The 23,486-nt window shown below is 39.8% G+C and overlaps 1 protein-coding gene across 4 annotated transcripts in view; it reads left to right on the plus strand.

The window, feature by feature from the left end:
* The window catches only part of LOC149307326 (atos homolog protein A-like), a 58,781-nt gene extending 35,524 nt beyond the window's left edge, over positions 1–23,257 (plus strand). For 3 of the 4 annotated variants that reach the window (XM_089538945.1, XM_089538946.1, XM_089538949.1), the window contains 11 exons: positions 7,078–7,262; positions 7,786–7,988; positions 8,566–8,691; positions 8,857–10,705; positions 11,922–12,032; positions 12,299–12,378; positions 13,904–14,012; positions 15,710–15,868; positions 18,285–18,353; positions 20,073–20,272; positions 22,647–23,257. In XM_089538945.1, the coding sequence (XP_089395071.1) occupies positions 7,078–7,262; positions 7,786–7,988; positions 8,566–8,691; positions 8,857–10,705; positions 11,922–12,032; positions 12,299–12,378; positions 13,904–14,012; positions 15,710–15,868; positions 18,285–18,353; positions 20,073–20,272; positions 22,647–22,800 (3,245 nt within the window). In that variant the 3' untranslated portion in view covers positions 22,801–23,257. The remainder of the gene's footprint in view (positions 1–7,077; positions 7,263–7,785; positions 7,989–8,565; positions 8,692–8,856; positions 10,706–11,921; positions 12,033–12,298; positions 12,379–13,903; positions 14,013–15,709; positions 15,869–18,284; positions 18,354–20,072; positions 20,273–22,646) is intronic. The other variant, XM_089538948.1, reaches the window with a different exon arrangement.
* Positions 23,258–23,486: the final 229 nt, after the last annotated feature.

Below are 23,486 nucleotides of genomic sequence, written 5' to 3' on the forward strand. Positions count from 1 at the left end.
TATTCGTACATAATGCAATACTGGGCAACTTATTCCATGGTGTACATCTCATGTTTCATATGAGCGCTTTAATAAACACTTCTGTATGAGCATCTAAAACCCTTAGCTACACAATTTGTCCCTCTCATTTTCATGGTGAATGGATTGTACTTTCAGGGTGTGTACATAGACAGACGCATGTGATCATAACCATAAGTAGATCTGTGTGAACCTAATTTTTACTCCTGGCTGTGTCACTTTGTCTATCTGTACTTCGGAGAATTATGTAAACTTGCTTCATGAGAAATATTCTGCTATTCTTATATTCATGAAATGGGTCAAAGATTGCAACTCAGAATTTGGTAAATGTCATCAAATAGCACGAGGTTGAACTAAATTATAGAACATCTCTTGAACAAAAGCGCAGCCCTCAATTATGTCTTTCGGTGTACTTCCACAAATGGATGACTGTTCAAATGACTTAATTATCTATGTTTCTCAAACCTAAATGGCTGCTCCAGATTTTCCCCTTGTTTAACTTTTTCTCAGGATACTTGCCCTGTTAGCCTTCTGTTATGTAATTCATACAGAAATAGTCTTCGTGGCTCCCTTAAACCCTTTCTTTTAAAATTATTTCTTCTGTGAAAGATGAAGTGTGTCCAAAGTGGTTACTCAGGACTTTACTACAATTGTAAATGCTCACAAAAAAGTAAGCTAAGCCCCATTGAATACAAGTGGGACTGGAATTCAAGGAAATGTACATAGGATTGTGTTTTAAATATATGACATTTTATATCCTGTTAACCACCACATGGCAATGGAAGGCCAGATTTAATAGCCCAAGGACCACCTTGAGTGGTTTCCACTTAGCTGTATTTGCCTTAGATTGAACTATGACTTTAAAATAGCAAGGGCTTTAGAGATTTCCTATGCTGTGTGGAGTTGCATGTTCTGTATCATTTGTCTTACACATGTTACAGTTGTAGAAGGCTTTCTCTACCCCACTGCATCCGACATGGCTTTGGGAGTACTTAATCACATTATAGTTAAGTATTGATCTATGAGGGTTGTCTCTTCTGCAACACAATGGTTTAAAATGTTAGTACTTTTGCCTTGGAGTTATATACATATGAACCTTTGAGTTCTTGCTACACAGTACAGAACATACTATACCATTATCCTCTGCTGTGTGCAAACCTTAAGTTTGTTCTTCATGATTGTACTTATAAGTTTATATAATGGTTGTAAACCTGAAATTGATTGTAACCCCAGAAATCTAGAAATAAGGGTATTGCATCAAGAGACAGTGTGGCATAGCAGTTTGAATGCTGTCCTATGACTCTGGAGAACAGGGTTTGATTCCTGCTCAGCCTTAAAAATCCACTGGGTGCCCTTGAGCAAGTCCTATGCTCTGAGCTCAGGGGATGGCAATGGCAAACCTCTGAACAAACCTTGCCAAGAAAACCCCATGATAGGGTCGCTCTAAGTTGGAATTGACTTGAAGGCACTCAACACACACATGAACATTTTAAATAGTTTCCAGGCTCACTTTTAGTTGCTTTAGTTTCCCTCATTCCATGTTGTTGTTGTTGTTGTTGTTGTTGTTGTTGTTGTTGTGTGCCTTCAAATAATTCCTGACTTGGTGGTTGCTCTTGTGTGCCCTTCAAGTTGTTTCTGATTTATGGCAACCCTCAGATGAAACTATCACGGAGTGATAGTTGGTGAAACTTTCCAAACTTGCTGAGTTTTCTTGGGAAGATTAGTTTACAGAGGGTTTGCCTTTGGCCGCCTCTGAGGCTGAGAGAGTGACTTGCCTGAGGCCAGTTGATTTCCATGGCCAAGTGGGGATTCGAACCCTGTTCTCCAGAGTTGTAATCCAACTCAAACCACTATGCCTCCTTGGCTCTTTCATTTCTCCCTTACGGTGACCCTAATCATGGGATTTTCTTGGCAAAATTTATTTGGGGTGGTTTTTGACTTGCACAAGCTTACTCAGTGGCTGAGCGAGGATTCAACCCCTGGTCTCCCAGTGCTCTAGTCCAATACTTAAACCGCTACTCCACACTGGCTTTCTTTCCCCTCAACCCTACAACCCCCACAAGGTGCAAAGAAGAGAGAGCCTTCTTGTGGCTATAGAATTCTCTCCTATGAGAAACTGAATTGGCCCTGGCCCTTCTCTCCTTCCACAAACAGATAAAGAGCTTTTTATTTGAACATAAATTTGTTTAATTCATATTAAAGAAGTAAAATAAATGCATGCAATAAATAAATTATACCAAGCCACTGTACAGTACGACTTTATATACTGTACTTTAGTGAAAAGACAGTACATACATAAATTGGAAAAACGTAGGCATGTAAGAAATTAATGTCCACATAACGGTTTGGATCTAGTGTTATACAAACTTAGAGTAGACTCTTTTAAACAAATAGGACATAGATTATATAAGATTAAAGTGGGCCTGTTTTAATTATGTCTCTATGCAGCCCATTGTATCAGTGTGAAGTAATAATTTGAGATACAATCATGCAAAGCAAATACAAAGTATTTATTTAGCTCTCCATGGTGATGCTATATCCGCATTTGAGTACTAGTATAGTTGTATTTTTTTGGCTCTCGGTCTTCTGTTGGCATTACAAACTGGAATCTTACTTGTCATGATACCTGCCCCTTTCCTACCACTTTAGAAATATAGTCTTAGTATTCCTAGTAGAATAGGGTTTGGGTGGGTCTGTGTACTTCTGTAATGAAACCATTGCGAATCATAAACTTATATTTAAAAATATTGTCAATATTAAAAATGTTTGAAAACAGTGTCACTGAGGCAGAATGCAAATAAGGCCTTCTGCAATATTACACAATGGGATGGTTGTATGATAGAAACTTAAAACAAGGGAAATGGTTACATTATGCATCAGCTAGAATCAAGTATCTCAGTGTAATTTATGAAGAGCCCTGCCAGCTGCTGCTTTATCTGCTGAGAGTTGCTGAATTTTAATTCCTTATACTAGTTTTGACTGGGCTTGTGCTATAACAAAGAATAACCATTGTGTTCCTTGCAAACCTTGCTTGGCACAGGAAGTGTTTATTCTTAAAAGCTACTTTCTAAATTATTGTGTATGATAGGAGCACAAGCTCTGTACTTTCTAAGTCATTGCAGTTTCCCAGTCCTTAACGATCGGTGCCATCTCGACTTAATGCAAAACCTGATATTATGATTCTGAAACTTGTAGGATGGCGTTTCAAAACATAATAAGTCAGAGATCTGCAGAGATCATAGTTTGTTATAAACGTGCACTATGCCAGCATACTCTGCTTTGATCATTTCTACTTACAGAGGGAGCAGGGCTTTGCTCTGTGGTTGGTTTATTTTATCACTTGTCTTTAAGCCAACAAACCAGAGAAAGAAGCCAATAACAGCTTGTTCACACTACCCAATGATAGACTCACCCTCACTACATAGACAGATTACTTCTTCTTCGTGGTCTCTGCGAAGCACACAAATGGGTTATTCTGCACCTGTGCAGCATTTCCAGATCCTACTGGAATCACTAGGGAAGACTTTTTGGCGGTAGCTCCACCCACGCTCTATATAGGCATGAGGTCTTCCCGTCCTTTCTCAGTTCCTTTTGTCTGCCTTGTGAGCAGCTTAGGAACCTCGCTTAGAATTGCTCCTTCCTTAGCTTTCGCTTTCGTTTCCATCGTTTGCTCTGACTTCGTTTGACTCTGACTACTCTTTGGATTGTGATTTGGACTTGGTTTTGGACTCTGATTGACGGTAACACTTGGACTCCTTGACAGTTCTTTCTCGTCGTCCCTTGGCTTTGGTCTAAAGATGTCTGCACACTCTTTTAAAAAGTGCACTGAATGTGGGACAAACATTCTGGCACTCGACAGACACTCCTTGTGCCTCCTTTGCCTGGGTGAGCATCACGTTCCTGCTTTCTGTCCTCACTGCATGGCCTTTACTCCGCAGGCCAGGAAGAATAGGAAGAAGTGCCTGAGATCCATGCTCTATGCACAAATTTTGAAGTCAACCTCCACCTCTAGAGCCTCTGCCAAGGCTACAGCTGCCAAGGGCAAGCTCCCATCTCTGGCCTCAGGAGTCCCTGCCAAGGCTACTGCTGCCAAGGGCACTACCACTTTGTCTGCTCCAAGGGTCCCTGCCAAGGCTACTGCTGCCAAGGGCAAACCCTCTTCGGAAGTCTCTGGGTCAACCCCAGACAAACGGAGGTCTTTGGGCCAGGATGTAGCTGGCCACCCATCCTCACCAAAGAGGAAGAAGTCCTCAGACTCCAAACCAGAGAAGAGAAAGCACAAATCTTGGGACAAGTCCAAGAACTCATCCTATCATTCGGGAGAGAAGTCCCACTTCACTCTCGCCTCTCCTCAGCTTCCTGAGTGGAACCAGTCCGACCCATACAATCGGCTTCTGCCGTCTCCCTGCAAGTGTGCCCCTTGTTCCCGGTACCGATAGCCACTCAGACCCTCTCGGCTCGCACCAGGACCAGGTCAGCTTCTGCTGAATCCGTGGACCACTCCATCTCTGATTATGCTCTGGCTCAACAGTCGTAGGCCCTTGCGTTTCTCGAGACCCCCTCTCCTTCAGATGACATTTTTCTTTTTCAGAACAAATGATCCGGATGGGCAAGGTCCTAAACATTGAAGTCCTCCATGCAGACTCTCAAGCTCTTGATTCCATTGATGAGAGGGTTCGGGACAAGGTCCCAACTCCGACCTCCATTGCATTCCTACCATCGATGTCCAGGATTGCAAAGAGTTTTTGGCCCACTTTGTCCATGGCCCAACCTTCCACCAAGAAACCTGACAATCTCTACCATATCACACCTTTGGAAGAGGTTTGTCTCTTTGAGCACCCTCTCCTGACACCATGGCATGGAAATCCTACGCCTCTGCAGTCCTGGATCTCAAAGTCCAGAACTATTCAGCGTGTATGGATGCCTACCAACAACAGCTTTGGGAGAAAGCTCTTCCTTTGTATGAAGACCTCCCTGAAGACAAGAGACGGACGGCCATGGCCATCCATGCAGAAGCTCATGCACTGGCCTCGCACCAGATCTCGGTGGCCCGACACTCGGCTGATTGCGCTTCCTGTCAATTCTCGGGCGCCCTGGCCCTCCGACGCCACGCCTGGCTAAGGTCTACGGATCTAATACCTCAAGCCAAACAGGCTATCAAAGAGCTCCTTTTCGACGCCACGGGACTCTTCCATAAGGAAACTTATGAGAAGCTGGACTTTGAAAACAAAATGAAGAATACAGCCTGTAAATACGGTATGTCCTCTTCCTCCACTTCTCGCCCTACTTTTTCTCAACATCGTTCGGAATGGCAAAAACCCACCACCTCTCAGCATTCAGACTCTCCATTTCGTCCTTAAAATGCTATCTTGCGCCCGTCTGTCCCACTTCCAATTTTCCGGCCGCTCATCTTTCTTCACCAACTCGCTCGTGAAGAAATTTTTCAAGGGCCTAGCCAACCTAAGACCACCGGCAGTGATTCCAATCGGCGCTTGGGTCCTCCAGCTCATCTTGGCATCACTCACTACCTCACCCTTTGAACTTCTGGCTTCCTGTGACCTCAGACTTCTCACCTGGAAGATAGCCTTCTTGGTAGCCATTACCTCAGCACGCTGGGCTAGTGAAATCTGTGCCCTCCGTATGGACTCCCTGTACATGAAATTTGTTAAGGACAAGGTTGTCCTCTGTCCAGACATTTCCTTTCTACTAAAGGTTGTGTCCACCTTTCATCTTAGTCAAGACATCATTCTCCCAATGCTAGCCCCGAACCCGACCACCGACACTGAGCGCTGGCTCCATTCTGTTGATGTCAGGCGGGTGCTAGCCTACTCCGACAGGACTGTGTCTTCTCGTCGTTCTCCCAGACTTTTTCGTCTGGTATTCCAACCCCAAAATGGGGCTTCCAGTCACACCTCAACATTTCTCCAAATCAGTAACTTCCACAATCTTCCTCTCCTATGAGATTTTTGGGAAGACTGTACCTGCTTGAATTCCAGCTCATTCCACCAGGGCAGTAGCTTCATATTCAGCCTTTCTCTCTGGAATTCCCTTGGAGGACATTTGCAAGGCTGCGGTATGGTCACAACCTTTGACCTTTACCAAGCACTACAGACTTGATACCAGACACTGACATGAAGCAGCCTTTGACAGAGGTGTTCTCCTTTCTGAAAAGCACTAAGGTTAGTTGGCACCTGTCAAATAACTGACAATCACACTTTTTCTGGTTTGATAATTTATTTCCAGGAAATTCCCTCTTCCACAGAGGACTTAGCTTGCCAGTCTAACCCATTTCTGTGCTTTGCAGAGACCACAAAGAAGAAGGACAGGTTGCTTACCTGTTGCTGTAGTTCTTCGAGTGGTCATCTGCGAATCCACACAAATCCCGCCCATCCTCCCCTCTCTCGTGTCCTTCTCTTTTCTTTGTCTGCTCTTGCGGCGGACCTTTTTTGGAACTGAGAAAGGGCAGGAAGACCTCCACCCTATATGGTGGAGCTACCGCCAGAAAGTCTTCCCTAACGATTCCAGTAGGATACGAAAATGCTGTGCAGGCTCAGAATAACCCGTTTGTGTGGATTCACAGATGACCACTTGAAGAACTACAGTTACAGGTAAGCAACCTGTCCCTATGAGTAATAGTGGGGATTCTGGGACCTTACCACTGAAAATCATAACGGTATTTACTGCTGTAAATGTCCTTGGCCCTTAAAGCCACTAAAGGAGTATGTAGGAAATAATTTCTGACTTTATGATGGGCAAAAAGAGAAAGTGCATAGCCTTATAGTATTGTGATAAATAGAGTCACTGGACTGTAGTTAGAGGGGAATCCAAGGGTCATCTAATCCAACCCCTGCTGGTGCCGTCATTTATAGCTAAAGTGTCCCTGACAGATTTAAGTCATATAGCGCAGTTTTAAAAATAAATGCTGAACCTGATTTGAGTTTTGCCAGAGTAGGTGTAATGTATTATAAATATCATGTCCATCGTGTGTGTGTGTGCACGTGTGTGTGTTTAACTGTTGTTCCTATATGTGCGCTTATTGGGTGCTTTGATATCTGTTAGATACTCTAGATGAATACTTTGAATATGAAGCTGAGGAATTCCTTGTCAACTTGGCCTTGCTGATTACTGAAGGGAGAACACCAGAATATTCTGTAAAAGGGAGAACTGAAGGCCTCCACTGTCCTCCAGCACAATCAAGTCAACCTATAAGAACTAAGCATGAGTGCAGTGACAAACTTGCCCAGGTATGAGAGGCAGTAGTCTTAATTTTAATTGCTGATTATTCTCTTGTCTAAACTGATTCTCCCAGTACAATATGCTGTATGATATTAAACTTCCACATTTCTAGATCTTGCAAAGGCTTTCTGTATTTGTGCTCTGAGAATATGCAGGAATCCCCATTATCCTGAAGCACTGTAATAAAATGAATAACAAGTCTGTTTTAACCACTGTGGAAATGCCTAGGGGTCAAGTGATATGGAGATTCAAAACTTGCAGAAATCTTGGCTGGAGCATTTCAACTTGACTCTCAATGATAAGCGTGCATTTTAGTTACAGCATTTAGTTTATTTAGTTTCTTATAACAGAAATGTTGGCCATATACATTTTAATTTTAGCAGCTGGCTGAAATCATACAAAAGTGCATTAACAAATAGAATAACCAAAATGCATAGAATTTATTTGCATCTTAAATATCTACAGCTGGGATTTTTCTGTTTGACTTGTGCATAAGATTTCAAATCTGATATTCTGTTGTCTTTGTTCAAGTGTCGTCAAGCTAGACGCACTAGGTCTGAGGTTACGTTGCTGTGGAAGAATAATATTCCTATCATGATAGAAGTGATGCTACTTCCAGACTGTTGCTATAGTGATGAAGGGCCCACCACAGAAGGGAGTGACTTAAATGACCCAGCAATCAAGCAAGATGCACTGTTACTAGAAAGATGGATTTTGGAGCCAGTTCCGCGACAGTAAGTTTATGTATAAAAGTTGGTCTAGCTTCTTTAGGCAAGTGCATATATGAGAAAGGAGTGTATATGTTTCTGTCTCTTTGGGTTTATCGTGGATTGATGCTTTAATTCCATTTTGTTAGTTTCCTTGTTCCTTTTTTATGTAGAGAAGATAATGAATTGTAAGTTGAAACTTACTTTTCTGTAATTTTAGTATATTTATTGATTGTGCTAATAGCTCACTCCAGTTGTACAAGCTGATAATATTCTTGATTAAAATACTGATATTTTGTGGGTACACTTCAAAATAGAAAGCAAACGTAGTCTTTCCATTTTTACGCTGTATTTGATAAGCCTTGTGTCCTTGTGCAATTTTAATAGTATTGAATTATACTGTCATTTAGAAAGTTTCACAAAGGTTTTTAATGAGAGTAGAAAAGGAATAATTGCAACAATTGTTATTTTATTTGATGGAGACATGATGTTTTCATCTTTCTGCATATTTGCACTCAAGATAAATTACTAGGTTTTTGTCTTTGTCTTTTTTATATAATGTTTTTCACCAACACATGCATGTTTCCCTTTACTATCTTTTTAGAAGCGGTGATCGATTTATCGAAGAGAAGACCCTCTTATTGGCTGTCCGTTCTTTTGTGTTCTTTTCTCAGTTAAGTGCTTGGCTGAGTGTCTCCCATGGAGCAGTCCCTCGTAATATTCTCTACCGGTAGGTGCAACGCAAAAATAGCAATTCATTTGTTCTTAGCAGACTATCTTAAAAGCAAATATATGTTTTAGGCCTCAGGAAGAAGAACAGCCGTTGTGCTAAATTGTGTATCTGAAGAACAGGCTCTATATTAAAGTCACTATATATTTTGGGGTTTTTTTCCAGAGTGAGTGCTGCACATGTGGATCTCCAATGGATGTTTTCCCAGACGCCAACAGAACATTTTTTCCCTGTCCCTAATGTTTCTCACAATGTGGCCTTGAAAGTCAGTGTCCAGTCTTTGCCTAGACAATCTAACTATCCAGTCCTGACTTGCAGTATTCACACCAACCTTGGCTTTTATGAAAAGAGAATAGAAGAACATAATGGACACCAGCACTGTGATTCCATCAAGACAGAGCAATGCAGTGCTCCCACCTCACAGCGTGCTTGTAGCAAACTGTTGTGGACTGAAGGTGTGCTTAGTGGGAAAAAAGGCCCTGAGTTAAATACAGCTGTCAAAAACCTGAAACTTTATCCATCAAGTGGACTTTTGTCTGACTTTGGGGCATCAGAGTCTAAAGTTCAGTGCTTTACAGCTGCTGCTGACAATAGGAAGTTAACGCAAGAACCATCAGAGAGATCTCCAAAATCTTTCTGCTTAGCTGATTCCCATGTCCGTAATGGGTACTCTTCTCGCCATTCATTAGGTGAATCTATTCCTTTAATAGGTTCTTTACTACAGGAGAGGCATGAAGTTATAGCAAGAATTGCCCAACATCTGATTCACTGTGATCCAGCAACATCACCAGTTATGGGGCGGCCATTCAGCATGAATGACACAGGCTTGGTAAACTCAAAGGTTTTGCACAGTACACATGAAGAAGAAAATTTGTTGAAGAAGAGAAGGGAACCACCTTCTGTTTCTACTACTATTATCACAGAACATACTTCATTTGAAAACAGCAGTATTAGGAAAGCCCAAATAACACCGGAAACACCATTATCCAATTCGTATATTCCATTGAACCATTGCTCCCGCCAAACTGTAGAGGAAACAAATCCTATTATCAGCTCTTTACTTCAAGAGCGGCAAGAAGTTATAGCAAGGATTGCTCAACATCTGATTCACTGTGATCCACCAATATCACATGTTGCTCATCCTGTGTTTCATGTTCAAGAAATGAAGTCAGCTAATCCAAAGGCTTTGCACCATCCCTATGAAGAGGACAACCTCTTGAAGAAATGCAAAGAAGCCACTTCAGAGGTTTCAACGTTGACTTTAACAGAAGACAACCAAAAGAGAAAAGGTAAAATGCCAGCAACCCCTTGTGGTTCACTTAGATCTGATGACGAACTGAAGGTATCTCCAAACTCCCAAGTAAGAAGAAAACTGCTGCTAAAGGAGCCCAATGAAGTAGTCCAAAATGCATTTCAGCAATCTTCTACCAATAGAAATAAAAGTCCATTAATTTGCCTCAACCAATCATGTAATAAAGAAGAAAATGTATCTACCAAATCAGAACTGGCTGATAAATCAGAATCTGTCTTTTCTGCTTGTTCCCATAAACCCCAAGTGGCAAAGAAAGGTGTTGCCAGGCAGTATTTACATTTCAACAGTAGTGATGAACATATTTGTGCAGATAAATGTAAGAACAGAACACTCACTAGTGAAAATAGCAACCCAGACTGTTTAAACAGTTCACAGTTCGATCAGTCCAACATACTTGAAAATATAAAAGTGACTGTAATGCAGGGACCTGATAGTTTGCACAAAACTGAGCTTAAGCGCTTAAGTAAAGATTCTAAGCAACCAAATGCTTCTGAACAAAACTCCCAACTGGCTAGTATTGAAAACTATTTACATAAAGGCCTTGAAAATTTCAAATGCAAAACTAAGCAAGACAAGGTAAAAAGTGCAAATGATGAGAATGAAGACCCAACAGATTATGAAGTACAAAAATGTTCTCAGAAGAAGCCTGTTGAAGACTGCTTGGTGGCTTTGTTTGAACAAAAGAAGAATGCAGAGTTATTGGTGAGTGGCACTTCTAACTTGCATGCCTGTTTGTGTATGTGATCACCAATGTGTAATCTCTTTCTATCCTGCCTCTTCCACCATCCCAGAAATGCTCAAGAGGACTTTGCATAATGTCCATGACTTTACCCTGTGTAAGTAATTTGGAAGGATGCCTCCTATCCATAACTTGCTTGTCTAAAGCACACTGCAGAAGTAATCCAGTTTGAAACAGCTTCAGCTGCTCTGGCTCAGTGCTAAGGAATACTGGGAACTGTAGTTTTGTGAGATATTTAGTTTTCTCTGTCAGATAGCTCTGTTGCCACAGTAAACTACAATTCCCAGGATTTCCTAGCACTGAGCCAGAGCAGTTTAAGTGGTCTCAAATTGGATTATTTCTGCAGTGTGTTTTAGACCTCTGTTTGTTGGCAAAAGGGCAGCACCTCAAGCAATAGATCATTACTGCAAGTAAAATGTGAACCAGGAAAGATGAGAGGAAAAGTAGATGCTTTCATGACATCAGCTTAATGTTTTTATGGATTACCTGAAAACCTTATACAGTGTTTTGATCAAAGCTATTTTTATGATATGCCCTTGGATATAAAACTTAGTTTTGATAGATTATTTATCATCTTTCTTAATACACGTACAGAGGAGTGTACCAGGGCTTTGATTGCCTACTATGGTTTCTTCTGAAGGATTAGCTATTAGTTTTAAACTTCATGCTGCTATAAAACAGAGGTGTCACAATCCTCAAGGAAGGCTTCATAGTGACCATTGATTTAGACAATGTTGGGAGTCATGTTCTATAATGGTTGCTAGATTTCACAAACAAACAGTGCCTGTTTGTGCCATAACACAAGGAGAAAGTGAGTCACCATGAACAGTACTAACTACTTCGATCCAGTGCAAATCAATTTCTTTATAAACTGTACTTTAATCTTCTGAAGTAAACTAATTTCAAAACAAGATATGGGAGGACTTCAGCAGCTCTACAGCAGGTCTGGGGAAGGAGGGGTTTTGGTTGCTGTGGAGGGAGGGAGGGAATACCAACCTCAGTAGTGATTAAAAATAGACATACACATGTGTTGGGTTATTCTCTGGATGACACGAAGGAGCAATCCACTTTATAGCCATCTATTGTTCATGAGGAGTCATTTCCACAGATGTGATGTAAAATAGTCAGATGTGAACTTTAAATGGGTATTATAACCGATTTTCTGTCTTGTATGTACAGAGGACAGTATCACTCAAGCGTGTATGGCACAAAAACAGTTTTCACCATTTGGATGGGACATCTACTAAAGCTTTCCATCCTCGAACTGGATTGCCTCTACTTTCAAGTCCTGTAAGTCATTATTCTGTAGTTCTGCCCCTTTCACAGTTTCTCTCCTTTATATTCTCAGCCTTTAAAATCCTGATACCATTTAGTGAGCTTCTTCTCACTAATGTTTTTTTCAGCTGTTCATTTCATCCTGCTTTTAGATTTGGTCCTGTGGTTCTATAAAGTGTTCTACTTGTTTGTATTAGATTTTTCAAATTCAGTTTAAGGTCATGCAATCTGAACCAGCTGTGTTTCTCTCCATTCTTCTCCCCACCTTTCCTCATTTTCAGGTTCCTGAAAGGAAAACACGATCTGGATGCTTTGATCTAGATACGTCATTATTGCATCTGAAATGTTTTTCTTCTAAAAGGTATTTTAATAAGTGTTTCCTAATATTTGTATTTTTAAAAAATGAAATACACTCTATAGTCTTGGATAAATAAAAATATTTTGAAGAAAGTTGGACTCAACTAATGTATGCATATTGTATGTAATGTATAATCTATAATTATATATTGTATACAAACCCTTCTAATCAGCTCAGAGGGTACTCCTTAATACAGAAATACTTCTTTTAAAAAATCATAAAGAGTTTAGATAGTACAGGGAGAAGGAAGGGAATTGTTATTTTAAGGCGGGTTACAGACCTCCCGTTTGGGCGGCCTGTTCCCGCCCCTTTCCCCGCTGTATCGGGGCCTCAGCTGCCAGAATGGCAGCCTCTGAGGCCGCGATCCGCTACTTTCCAGGCTGCGGGGAAGCGGCAAAAGGTCGCTTCCCCGCGGCCTGGAAAGGGGTGTCCTCTAAAGGCTGCGCCAGCGATGCAAACTGCAGAAGGAGCTCCGTTTCGGTACTCCTTCTCGCGCCGCAGAAAGGGCCCTCTATGCGCCCTCGCGTGGCGCAACGACGTCACGTCCGTGCCACCTCATTTGGAGGCGGCGCGTTTGTGACGTTGTAATGGCGGCCCCTGTGTGGAATGGGCACCGCCATTTTGTACAGACTGGGTCCGTACTAGGGTTAGGGGCGTCAAGAAGTGACACCTCTTTCTAACCCTAGTACGGACCCAGTCTGTACTATTATGCCCTTCTGTAACGGGCCTAAGATTGCTTTTTTGCCTACCTCAAAACATTTAAATATCCCATAAAACAGTTTTTCTTTAAAGCTATTGTTCAGTCATATGCAGTTAAATTGATTTTACTTGATACATTGACTAAGACTTCTCCAATCAGAAGACATTATTTCCTTAAATTCCTGAGTAGTAATGCCGAGTAAGTCGTGTATAATTTAGAAAGGAATTCCTATTCACAATTCCTTAATTTAATGATAAATGGCACAGTGCTCAGATTTAACAGTTTGACCTGGGTTAATAGTGCCTTGTCACTGAAACAAAACAGACATTTAAAACTAGCAGGCTAAAACAGGTTTGTGCTGAAGCTTGTGTTGCTGAAGGCACATACATGTCCTGTAGAATGCTGGAAAGTTTAACATTGGGTATTTCCAGACAATTCCACAGAAGGTGCTCAGATGATACTGGTATGCTAGGCTATTCTCTCATGTAACTTTGTTCTGGCAGTTTATATCTATGGAGATAGAATCCAGTGCTTTGAAAAAGTTTCTCTTTGGGATGCAGTTTTCCAAAATTGCCCATATGTCATGTTGGCTGGGAGATTCTTTTGAGTTGTGGGCCTGTGACAATTATGAATTGAGCTAGTATATTCAGGAGCAGCTTATTCAGTGCTGTTGTTCTGAAGTTCTGTACATTCCTTTAATTTCAAACCATAAGCAGTTCAAAAGCCACATAAATACTTATTAAAAAGCTTAAAAACAATTTGCTTGCATGGATATAACTATGGAAGAGAAAAGTACTAACTCTGGTTTCATACAACTATTTGAACTAGTCCACAACAGTATATAAACAAAGAGCATGATCCAGATGTCGATGAGAAACCATTTCTGAGTTCAAGTGCACCACCTGTAACAAGTCTTAGTCTCCTAGGAAACTTTGAGGTAATGTATATATTCCCAAATTGCTCTGTTGCTTATAAATTATAACTTGATCCTCTGACATGTATTGCTTCGGGAAGTGCATTTAGAGCCTGTTTTTGCCAGTTTTGCTTTTGCCAGAAAGCATAATTGCTTTATGGATCTACAAGTATTTCTCCGTTAACAAAAGCAGATATGTTGGGTTTTTTATTGTGTGGTATTGAGTTAAACTGTAGGCACTGTGAAATTAGTAAGGTAGATAATACATGCTCCTAATGCTTCAGTTTCTTTTTTAAAAATTGCTGCTGATATTTTTATTTCATTGTTTGGCCTAATTAGATTTTAGTGCTATTTTAATATTGTATAACATCAATATAATGTTTTGACTGTTCTGCCTAAAGCTTATGATGGATCCTGAAAGATGATTTTAAAATGTATTAAATTTAATGGATTAAATTAAATGGATTATATTCTGTTATACTGAAATAAAATCCCACTGATTTCAATCAATTTATGCAGGCAAACACATGAAGTCAGTATTGATATCTAGTCTAATAAGCGTGCTTAAGATGGCAGTGTTAGTTAACTAGGGTCCATAACACAATGCAGAAATAATCCAGTTTGAGATTGCTTTAAATGCCGTGGCTCAATGCTACGGAAGTCTGGGAATTGTAGTTTTGTGAGACATTTAGCTTTCTCTGTCAGAGAGCTATAGGACCACAATAAACTAAAATTCCCAGGATTCCCTAGCACTGAGCCGGGGCAATTAAAGTGGTCTCAAACTGGATTATTTCTGCAGTGTGTTTTGGACATGGGTTAATGAAACACATTTCAAGTAATATTAACTGCCAGAGCTGGAAAAATTTGTTTTTTAAACTATTCTCCTGTCATGCCTCCCTCTGGGATAATGGCAGTGCAAACATGTTTGGGGAGGGCTTGGTACACCTGCAGCTCAGTTGGTGGTGCCCCAGCCATTTTCCTGAACAATCATCCTGCCTAGATAAGGCAGGCAATAAAATGCTTGTCAGCCATTGGAAGTAACATGGAAGTAACAAGCTAGCTCAGAGACTCTGCTCTGCAATTTGGACCCTGACTATTCTTCTATCGGTCCTTCTGCCTATCTTGCTTTTCCCAGCTACTGATCTCCGGAGTGCTAATTACCCAAGCAAGGTCTCACTTCTCCCAGTGAATTATGATAACTCCTCACACTAGAGTTGTGATGAAACACTTAACTACTCCAAGTTGTAGCTGTTGGACTTGCTTTGCATGCAGAAGATCCTGGGTTCAATTTTTTTGTCACTTGCAGTTATAAAAGGATGAGGTAGCAATGATGGGAAAGAGCTCTCCTTGAGAAATGGAGGGATGCTGCTGGAAGAGATGGTAGTGGACTTAGATAGACATGTAATCTGACCTGGGCCCCTTTGATACTTTATAAACATAGCACTCTAATTTCACTTTAACTGATTTGATTCTGTCCTGGGATTTGTAGTTTCATATGATTTGTAGTCTCAGCTAGAGCGCCATAGTACCTCGCCACGCTACAAATTCTAGGATTCCATAAGATGCAGCCACAGCAGTTAAAGTGGAATCATAGCAGTATAACTGTATATAATTTCAAAAACGCCCTCTGGTATCAGTCCACTTCCTTTGATTTACAGCTAGAGACTTCATAGGTGATTTATTAGGTGATGTTTTCAACAGTGTTTGTTTTGTTCTTCCAGGAATCTGTACTGAATTACCGTTTAGATCCTTTGGGCATTGTAGATGGTTTCACAGCTGAAGTGGGTGCAAGTGGGGTTTTCTGTCCAACACACATGACTCTTCCAGTTGAGGTTTCATTCTACAGTGTTTCTGATGACAACGCACCCTCTCCCTATATGGTATATGTTTGAACTATATACTTAGCCACAGAAATGTATGGAAACATTTATTTATGCTGAATGCTCTTTCTTTCTTTCTTTCTTTCTTTCTTTCTTTCTTCTAGAAAAAGTCATCCTTTTTCTTGTGCAAACTTTATTCCAAGTTGTATACAAAAATAGCTCAGTACAAATGGCAAAATACAAATGTAGTGATGTCAGTTTTAAACAATGCATATATTTTAAATGACTGGGTTTCCCTGCAAATAAAACATGGATGTACAAATTCACACACACACTCTCCCCTCAGAACACCCATATGTATTGCATGGAATCTCAGCCTTTTAAATTAGTATGCATATTTGTGACTGTCAGTACTGTCTTGTATGCATTGACATTTAAACTGCCTGGCCCAGTCGAGTCTGAAGTCCAAAACAGAAAGTAATAGAAACAGTCTTTTTTGACTGATGAGAAATTATTACAGCTTCTTAGGGACACTTAAATTTTGTGCAGGGGACGTATTGTACAAAACAACACTTACATAGGAAACTGATAAACTGAGTAAAGAGAGAATAATCAAGAACAGATAAGTTTTGAAGCTTTATTATTACTGGCTTATTACAGAAAAAGCTATTAAAAACTCAAAGATACTCTACAGATCAGAATTTATAAGGTTTATTGGGAAGGATATTCCTGCTTGTGTGATTGATAAAACTTCTCTGCATAAGAAACGATGTTTTTGTTCTCCCAGACTATTTTCTGGCATTTTGAGCAATGGCTGCAGCATTTTCTTCCCACCCTTGAGTAGACTTCTTTTTAACTCTGAGACATATAGGAACAGACAAGTATCCTTCAGACCTTTGCCTTTTAAACCTTTTTAAAAAGTTAGTGTATCAGTGAAAGAGTTCTTTTGCACTATAGCCCAGTTAACTCTCTACAGAATATCAGAGAGGAGAAAATTTGCCCTTTGGACCACAGCACTGCTGTGAAGTACACCTGGGTTTTAAAAAAACAGAGTCCTAGTACAGTTTGAAGTAATCACTATAAATAAATGTAGAAAATAATGGATTGAGGTGGACATGGAAGCAACAAGAACCGGAAAAATCTGCTAAAACAGCACAATTATGTTGTGAGAATTCACACTTCTTTAGACTAATGTGGAAGAGTCAACAAGAATGGGCAACCTTTTAAGCCTATGAGCTGAATTCAGTTTCATAAAAATTCTAGAAGCCACATTCTGTGGATGACAAAAGGTTGAAAACGAAAAGCCAGCATATTTTAATTAATTAATTAATTAATATCCCGCTCTTTTCCCAGGACTTGGACTCAAGCTTAAAGCTCTTATTGCCAGTAGCTAAACCTTAGCAGAGGACTTTCAGCTTTTTAGAATGGGGAGAAACTGTACAAAAAGCTGGAAAATCCAAATGCTGGTGTCATAAATCTGCTTTATCACACTAGGAGGCAAACAGGATTTAAAGGAGAGTTAAACTAGAGAAAACCAGGAAATGTGTGATAAACATCAGGCATTTCCTGGTTTTCTCTAGTTTAACTCTCCTTTAAATCCTGTTTGACCCCTAGTGTGATAAAGCAGATAGTCATCTGGGGGGCCCCAAAGAGCAGGATTGAGATCTTGGGAGAGCTAGATTCAGTTCCAGGAACTGAATGGAGATTACAGAGAAACTGAGCTACTTTGGATTCAGTTGAGGAGATTCTGTAAGTGTCCCATTATAACCCAGAATTCAAAGATATAGCCATGTTAGTCTGTAGAATCAGTACATAGAGAGATCTTGTAATATCTTTGATACTAACTGAAAGAAAGAATTTGGCAGCATGAGCTTTCGTAGACTTCAGTCTACTTCCAAATGCATCTGAGGAAGTATACTGAAGTCTGTGAAAGCTCATGCTGCCAGTTTCTTTCAGTTAGTCTCAAAGGTGCTACAAGATCTCTACGTACTCATGGTAGCCCAGTCATCCTAAGGAATGGAAACTATTAAATGTGGCTATCTTGTCTTTCCTCCTGTAAACACAGGCATTGATTTTGTAATTACTTCTTAGCAGGCTCTCAACACTGCCTTTTATTGCCATAGTTAAGAATATGTGATTACTATTGGCCCTTGATAATCAATTCTGAGTGCATACTTTGAAAGAGGCATTGTCCACTTATAAAGAATGCTTGCAAAGGGAAACTGCTGTAGTGACTGTGACTAAAATGTCCTCTACTGATGGCACTTTTGTGGGTTCCTGTTACTTCTATGTAAGCAAGTTCCAGAGAGCTTCTCAGCTTGGGCAAAAGGGTGTAATCCTGGGCAAATTTTTGTTTTTACTTTGAGTTTCTATTGTGTTTAATTTTACAAGTTTAGAACTTTGATGCTCTAAAGCTTACATTGGGGTACAAGTCTGTAATCTTCTGTTTCTTTTCCCCCCTGTTCTCCCTAACTAGGGTGTAATTGCTTTAGAGTCCCTTGGTAAAAGGGGTTATCGGGTACCTCCTTCAGGAACAATACAAGTGGTATGTATTCTGTGCCACACAGTTACATTAACAGTCTTCTTTCCACCTTACAGCTAAACACTTGTTTCTAAAGAAAACATGGTAGGACTCTTGGATCTATTAGGAAATCATTTGGTTGCCACATAGAGATGCAAACAAGACATGAGAGATGCTAAACTTGTATTGCTGGTCCTGGTGGAAGAATTCATGTCCCCCTTCCCCCTCTTTTGAATTCCAGAGTTGATAGAGACCCTTCTCCCTCACCAAATACTTTTCAGTTATACTGTATCCCTCCATCCACAAAGAACCAGAGAACCAGCAGTGACTCTAGCATTTGGGATGATGTGCAAACAGTTGCCAAATAGCTGCAGTGGGTTTTCTCCATTATTTCTTGATGATTAGAAAAGTGATATGGGGATATCTTTGTTCCCATAAGCAACTGTGTTGTCTTCCCCTATGGCTAGGCCTCAGTTCTACCTGGGAGTTTAGTCATGGGTTGCTGCAGTGCTATGAAGATCATCTGAAATCTTTCACTGGTTTCCCTTTGGCAGTGAAACCTAAGTAGTGGCTGGAGTGTTTTTGGTTCTCATGCCAAGCCTGTTTAAATACAGTGATGTTTAGAGAGGTTGATTTATTTCTTACTGAAACACTAATCATATTTGCAAAATACTGGTTGTGATACGTAATGTGCATATAAGCCATATATTTATGAAAATACAGCACAACTATTGACAGAGGGCAACAAAAATATATAACAGAACAAATGTATTTATTATGACAGTTCAGTTGTTTACTGCCTCGTGCAAATACTTCCATCTCTATTTTCATGGGATGTCTATAAGAAAATGGGAGAAATGTTGTTAGGTTTTACATTGAAATGAATATATAAATGGCTGGAAATTTATGCCCACAGAATAATAATTAATGAATCTGTGTTAGGGATTTGCATATAAACACAAAATTCAGGAGTGAAATAGAGTAATATCCATGGGAAATGCCTGTTCCTTACAGCAGACTATCAGCAGTCTCTGAATTAATTAAATTAGCAAAGTCATATTGCTATACAAATCATTTTAGGGTTGCAATAGCAAATACCCTAGGCAGGACAAAGACATTCATTATGATTATTCATTTTTCAAAAAGTAATATTTTGAGAAGGCATATGGTACATAGTAAAATCAGTTTAAAATACATAGTACTAAAATACCACCATAACAATAATAAGTATGCACACAATCAGAATGTTCTGTACTTTGAGTTGGCTGTATGGCATGGTAGCTGGTAGCATGGATTATTGGTATTGATCTCCATTCATTCTGTTTATATAAAGAACATTACAGTATATTGGTTGCTAAGAATAACAAACATTGTGCCCAGAGGCAACTAGTGTGCGGGAAGCTGAGAGATATCCAGAAATGCCCCTCTGTTATAAAACATTATTAGATCCAAAGAAATCTATAAAAGAAGAGGAGAGTCTGGCATTCTGCTCTTCTCCCATTACCATTACCCAGAGGTTTGGGTGAGCTTTAAGACCAGTTTGGGAAGTGGCCCAGGAACTACAAAGAAAGAGGAAGTTCAAGAAAATCCTCCCTCTCTCTGTTCCCCTGAAAGAGAACTTCATTTGAACCAGTTTTGTATAGCGGAGGGAACACTGTTGAATACAACACACTGAATACACTTAGATTTTTCTGTTTCCAGTTGCTCAGTGTCATTCTGAAGCACTTGTTTGCCCCCTTTCAGACCTTATTTAACCCTAACAAGACTGTGGTGAAGATGTTTGTGGTGATATATGACTTACGAGAGATGCCTGCCAATCATCAAACATTCCTACGGCAAAGAACCTTTTCTGTCCCTGTGAGACGAGAAACAAAGAGAAGCATCAATAAAGAAAATACCCGACATACAGAAGAAAGACTACTACGCTACCTCATTCACCTGAGGTAAGACCACTAAGTTAATTCTTATATGTTATTTTACATGGTGCCATACTGTTCAAACAACCAACTTGCTTTTTAATTAATGCTGAAAATTCTTTTGGAAAAAGGCCAGGTCCACCGAACCACCATGAAAAGGCGATGATACAGAGAGAAGGTCCTCTCCAGGTGATCTTATAGCTCTGCTATGCTGAGAAAGGGAGATACAATCCTTCAACTATCCTGGATCATATAGGGCTTTATAGGTCAAAACCAACACTTTGAATTATTATTATTATTATTATTATTATTATTATTATATTATATTTATGTGTATCATAAATACAGATAATCTCATAAAAAATAAGCAATAATGTTAGACAGGAAAGCCTTTTTTGCTACCTTTATTGCTCCATTATATGCCTTTAGATAGAATTTAGCCTGTTTTCAGTCAGACTCATTCTAGTTTCCATTTCATTTGTTTTATTGCTGCTAGCTGCTTAAACCTTAGAAAAAACTGGTTTAGCGCTGCTCCATGAGACGGGATGTTAAGGAGTGATTGTGTCTACCACCCTGGTCATTTAGTTATTCCAGAGATCAGCCAGGGCTTTGACAGGATCACTTTCGAAGGCAGCAAAAAATTCCCCAAGAGCCACCAGGAATCCATCTGGATCCATAGCCCTTCTGGGGCAGACCATCTGAATGATATCTGACCCTGCAGAGATTCTGAGTCCCAGTGAGTCTAACCTGACCAAGAAGTAATCTGTCTATGACAACACAACAGTTTACTCAGTAAGGGAGTGTGGAGGCAACTTCAGTTTGTCTTGCATATTATAGATGGGCACACAAAGCTACAGTAGAATGAACTAGAGTAGAATCCTACCTTTTCTCAGCTCAAACTTTATTTCATTGTTTATTGCAGACACCTGCTGCAAGCTAACTCTGAAAGTCTGGTTTTTTTTTCTAGCATACCTTCCAGTGGTGATGCTGCTAAAACCTTTCTAGCTTAGACAAAGGTTGAGGAGGAAAAACAGTTTATAAAAAGGATCTTCTTTATCAAAGGGTTTGTTAACTGACGTATACCTTTTCTGAATAAAAATCCAGATAGGTCTTACGTAGTGTTTCCTTCATGCTTTTTGTTGTCACAATAGACTTGAAAACGAGTGAGTCAAGTTGAGCTGCTGAAACCATACAAGTTCTCTCCAAAACAAATGAAGTCATAAACTGTAAACTGCTTTGTGGCATCATCTATTTAGACGGCCCTAATTAAAGTTCTGTCAGCACTTCCATTGTGAAATCCCTTTAGCAAGAGGTTGTCAGCAAAAACATTTGCCCAGGGCCAAAACTTGACATACAGGGACTTTTTTAAAAACAAACCAAGAACAGCCTTTTAAAATATATGAGTCAAATAGGTTGTGCAACTTTTCATGCCTATGTTGGTGTGTTCATCAAAACTCTTGGATGTTTTGGCAGGCTGCCTTTCTACTTGCCTGCATGATTGTGATCCTAACACACCATTTTCTGATGCAATGCAGAAAACATTGTTTTGATGTGCAAACCACCCTTCCCTATTTAGAAATTTACCAGCTTCTATAAAATTTCCAAATAATCTGATGCACAAACTTAATTTTCCTTTGAAACCCTCTTTGTCAAAGGCAAGTCTCAGGAGGCCATCCGGGGATACATTCACTTTTGCCCCAGGGACACCTGGTTTCTCAGTGCCGCAAAAGACTGTTCAGAAGCATGTAAGAATACTAAGCTAATAAGATCAGCATTCCAATCTGCAAACATTAGTACTCTTTCCTAATGATTTGCTTCAGTAGAAAAAGCAATTAAACATCTCAGCCAATATTTTTCACTTGTTCTTGTTGCTTAAGTTAAGCCAAAACCTGATCCTCAAAGCAGGAGTTACCATATATACTTGATGATAAGTTTGCCTCATATATAAGTTGAGGGCAGATATTGGGTCAGAATTATGGATTTTGATATGACCCATGGATAAGATCTAAAGGATTAAGATGCAACAACGGAAAACAGTGCCAAAGAACATTTAAAATCCCAGCAAGCATAACTATTTGTGTTCAAAATAAGACTGGATGGATGAGAGAGTAGAGGGGGGTCAGAGGGTCCAGGACAGATTACGTTTTGGCCTTTCCCAAGGGGATGGTTCCTTTTAAAATCAGAATTAAAGTACAGTACTTACAGTACCTACATTGACCTGTGGATACGTCAACTCAGGTTTTTTGGGTCATGATACAGCATTTAAGGATAAATGGAAACAAAATGGTTTCCTTTTGAGCTAGCTCAAAAATAATTGCTCATATCATAAAGATGTTTCTCCTTCAAGCTTTTGCATGTTGACTTTCACCAATGATTAATGTTTGCATTTATCATTTTTCAGGTTCCAGAGTTCTAAGTCTGGAAAGATCTACCTCTACAGAGACGTAAGACTCCTGTTTTCTCGGAAATCCATGGAAGTTGACAGTGGCGCTGCATACGAACTCAAGTCTTACACGGAATCGCCAACAAACCCCCAGTTTTCACCCCGATGCTAGCAGGATGCAACAATGAAAACCATTTGGTCAATTACCAGATTGCTGTTTAAGTCAAACAGTTGGCATGAAACATACTGGGTACAAGTTAAATAGCAAAGAGAGTGGGATGATGGTCAGATGGGAGTCAAGGCTCTTCTGGACTCTTGGACCAGTTCTTAAAAAGGCTTCTGGAATGAGCTTCATGTATTCCAAGTAGACTGGAACATACTTAGTCCTAATCTTTTTTATACTGGTTTTAAACCACTTCATTGGATGTGTTGCAATAGCAGATTCCCAAATTAGTTTAGTGTTTACACTTTATTTTATTTTATTTTTTTGGTTATTTAATATTTAATGTTTCTTTTACTTAAGTGATGTTTGTCTTTACTGTTCTAATGTAGCACAAATCCTATGTAAAATCATACTACGTATTTTTGACATTAATATTGAAATCCGAAATATATACAGAAAGTCTTTACTTTGCTGTGTGGTGTGTTTTTAAGAGTTGTCACTTAACGCTGCTTAAAATAAGGACGGGATTCTGAACTTCCATTGCATTACCATTACTATGCAAACATGTAGGATGAGGGTGGGTTGTGTAATCTTTTTCCCTCCATATTACTCATTTCTTTACTCCATGATAACGCGTGAAACCATGTTATAAAGCTCTTGGACTTGTCATTCAACTCATCGACCCGACTCATAAC

This window comes from Sceloporus occidentalis, unplaced genomic scaffold (genome assembly GCF_023333645.1).
Source record: "Sceloporus occidentalis isolate IW3139 unplaced genomic scaffold, rSceOcc1.0.p SCAF_9, whole genome shotgun sequence".
In the NCBI taxonomy this organism is placed as follows: Eukaryota; Metazoa; Chordata; class Lepidosauria; order Squamata; family Phrynosomatidae; genus Sceloporus; species Sceloporus occidentalis.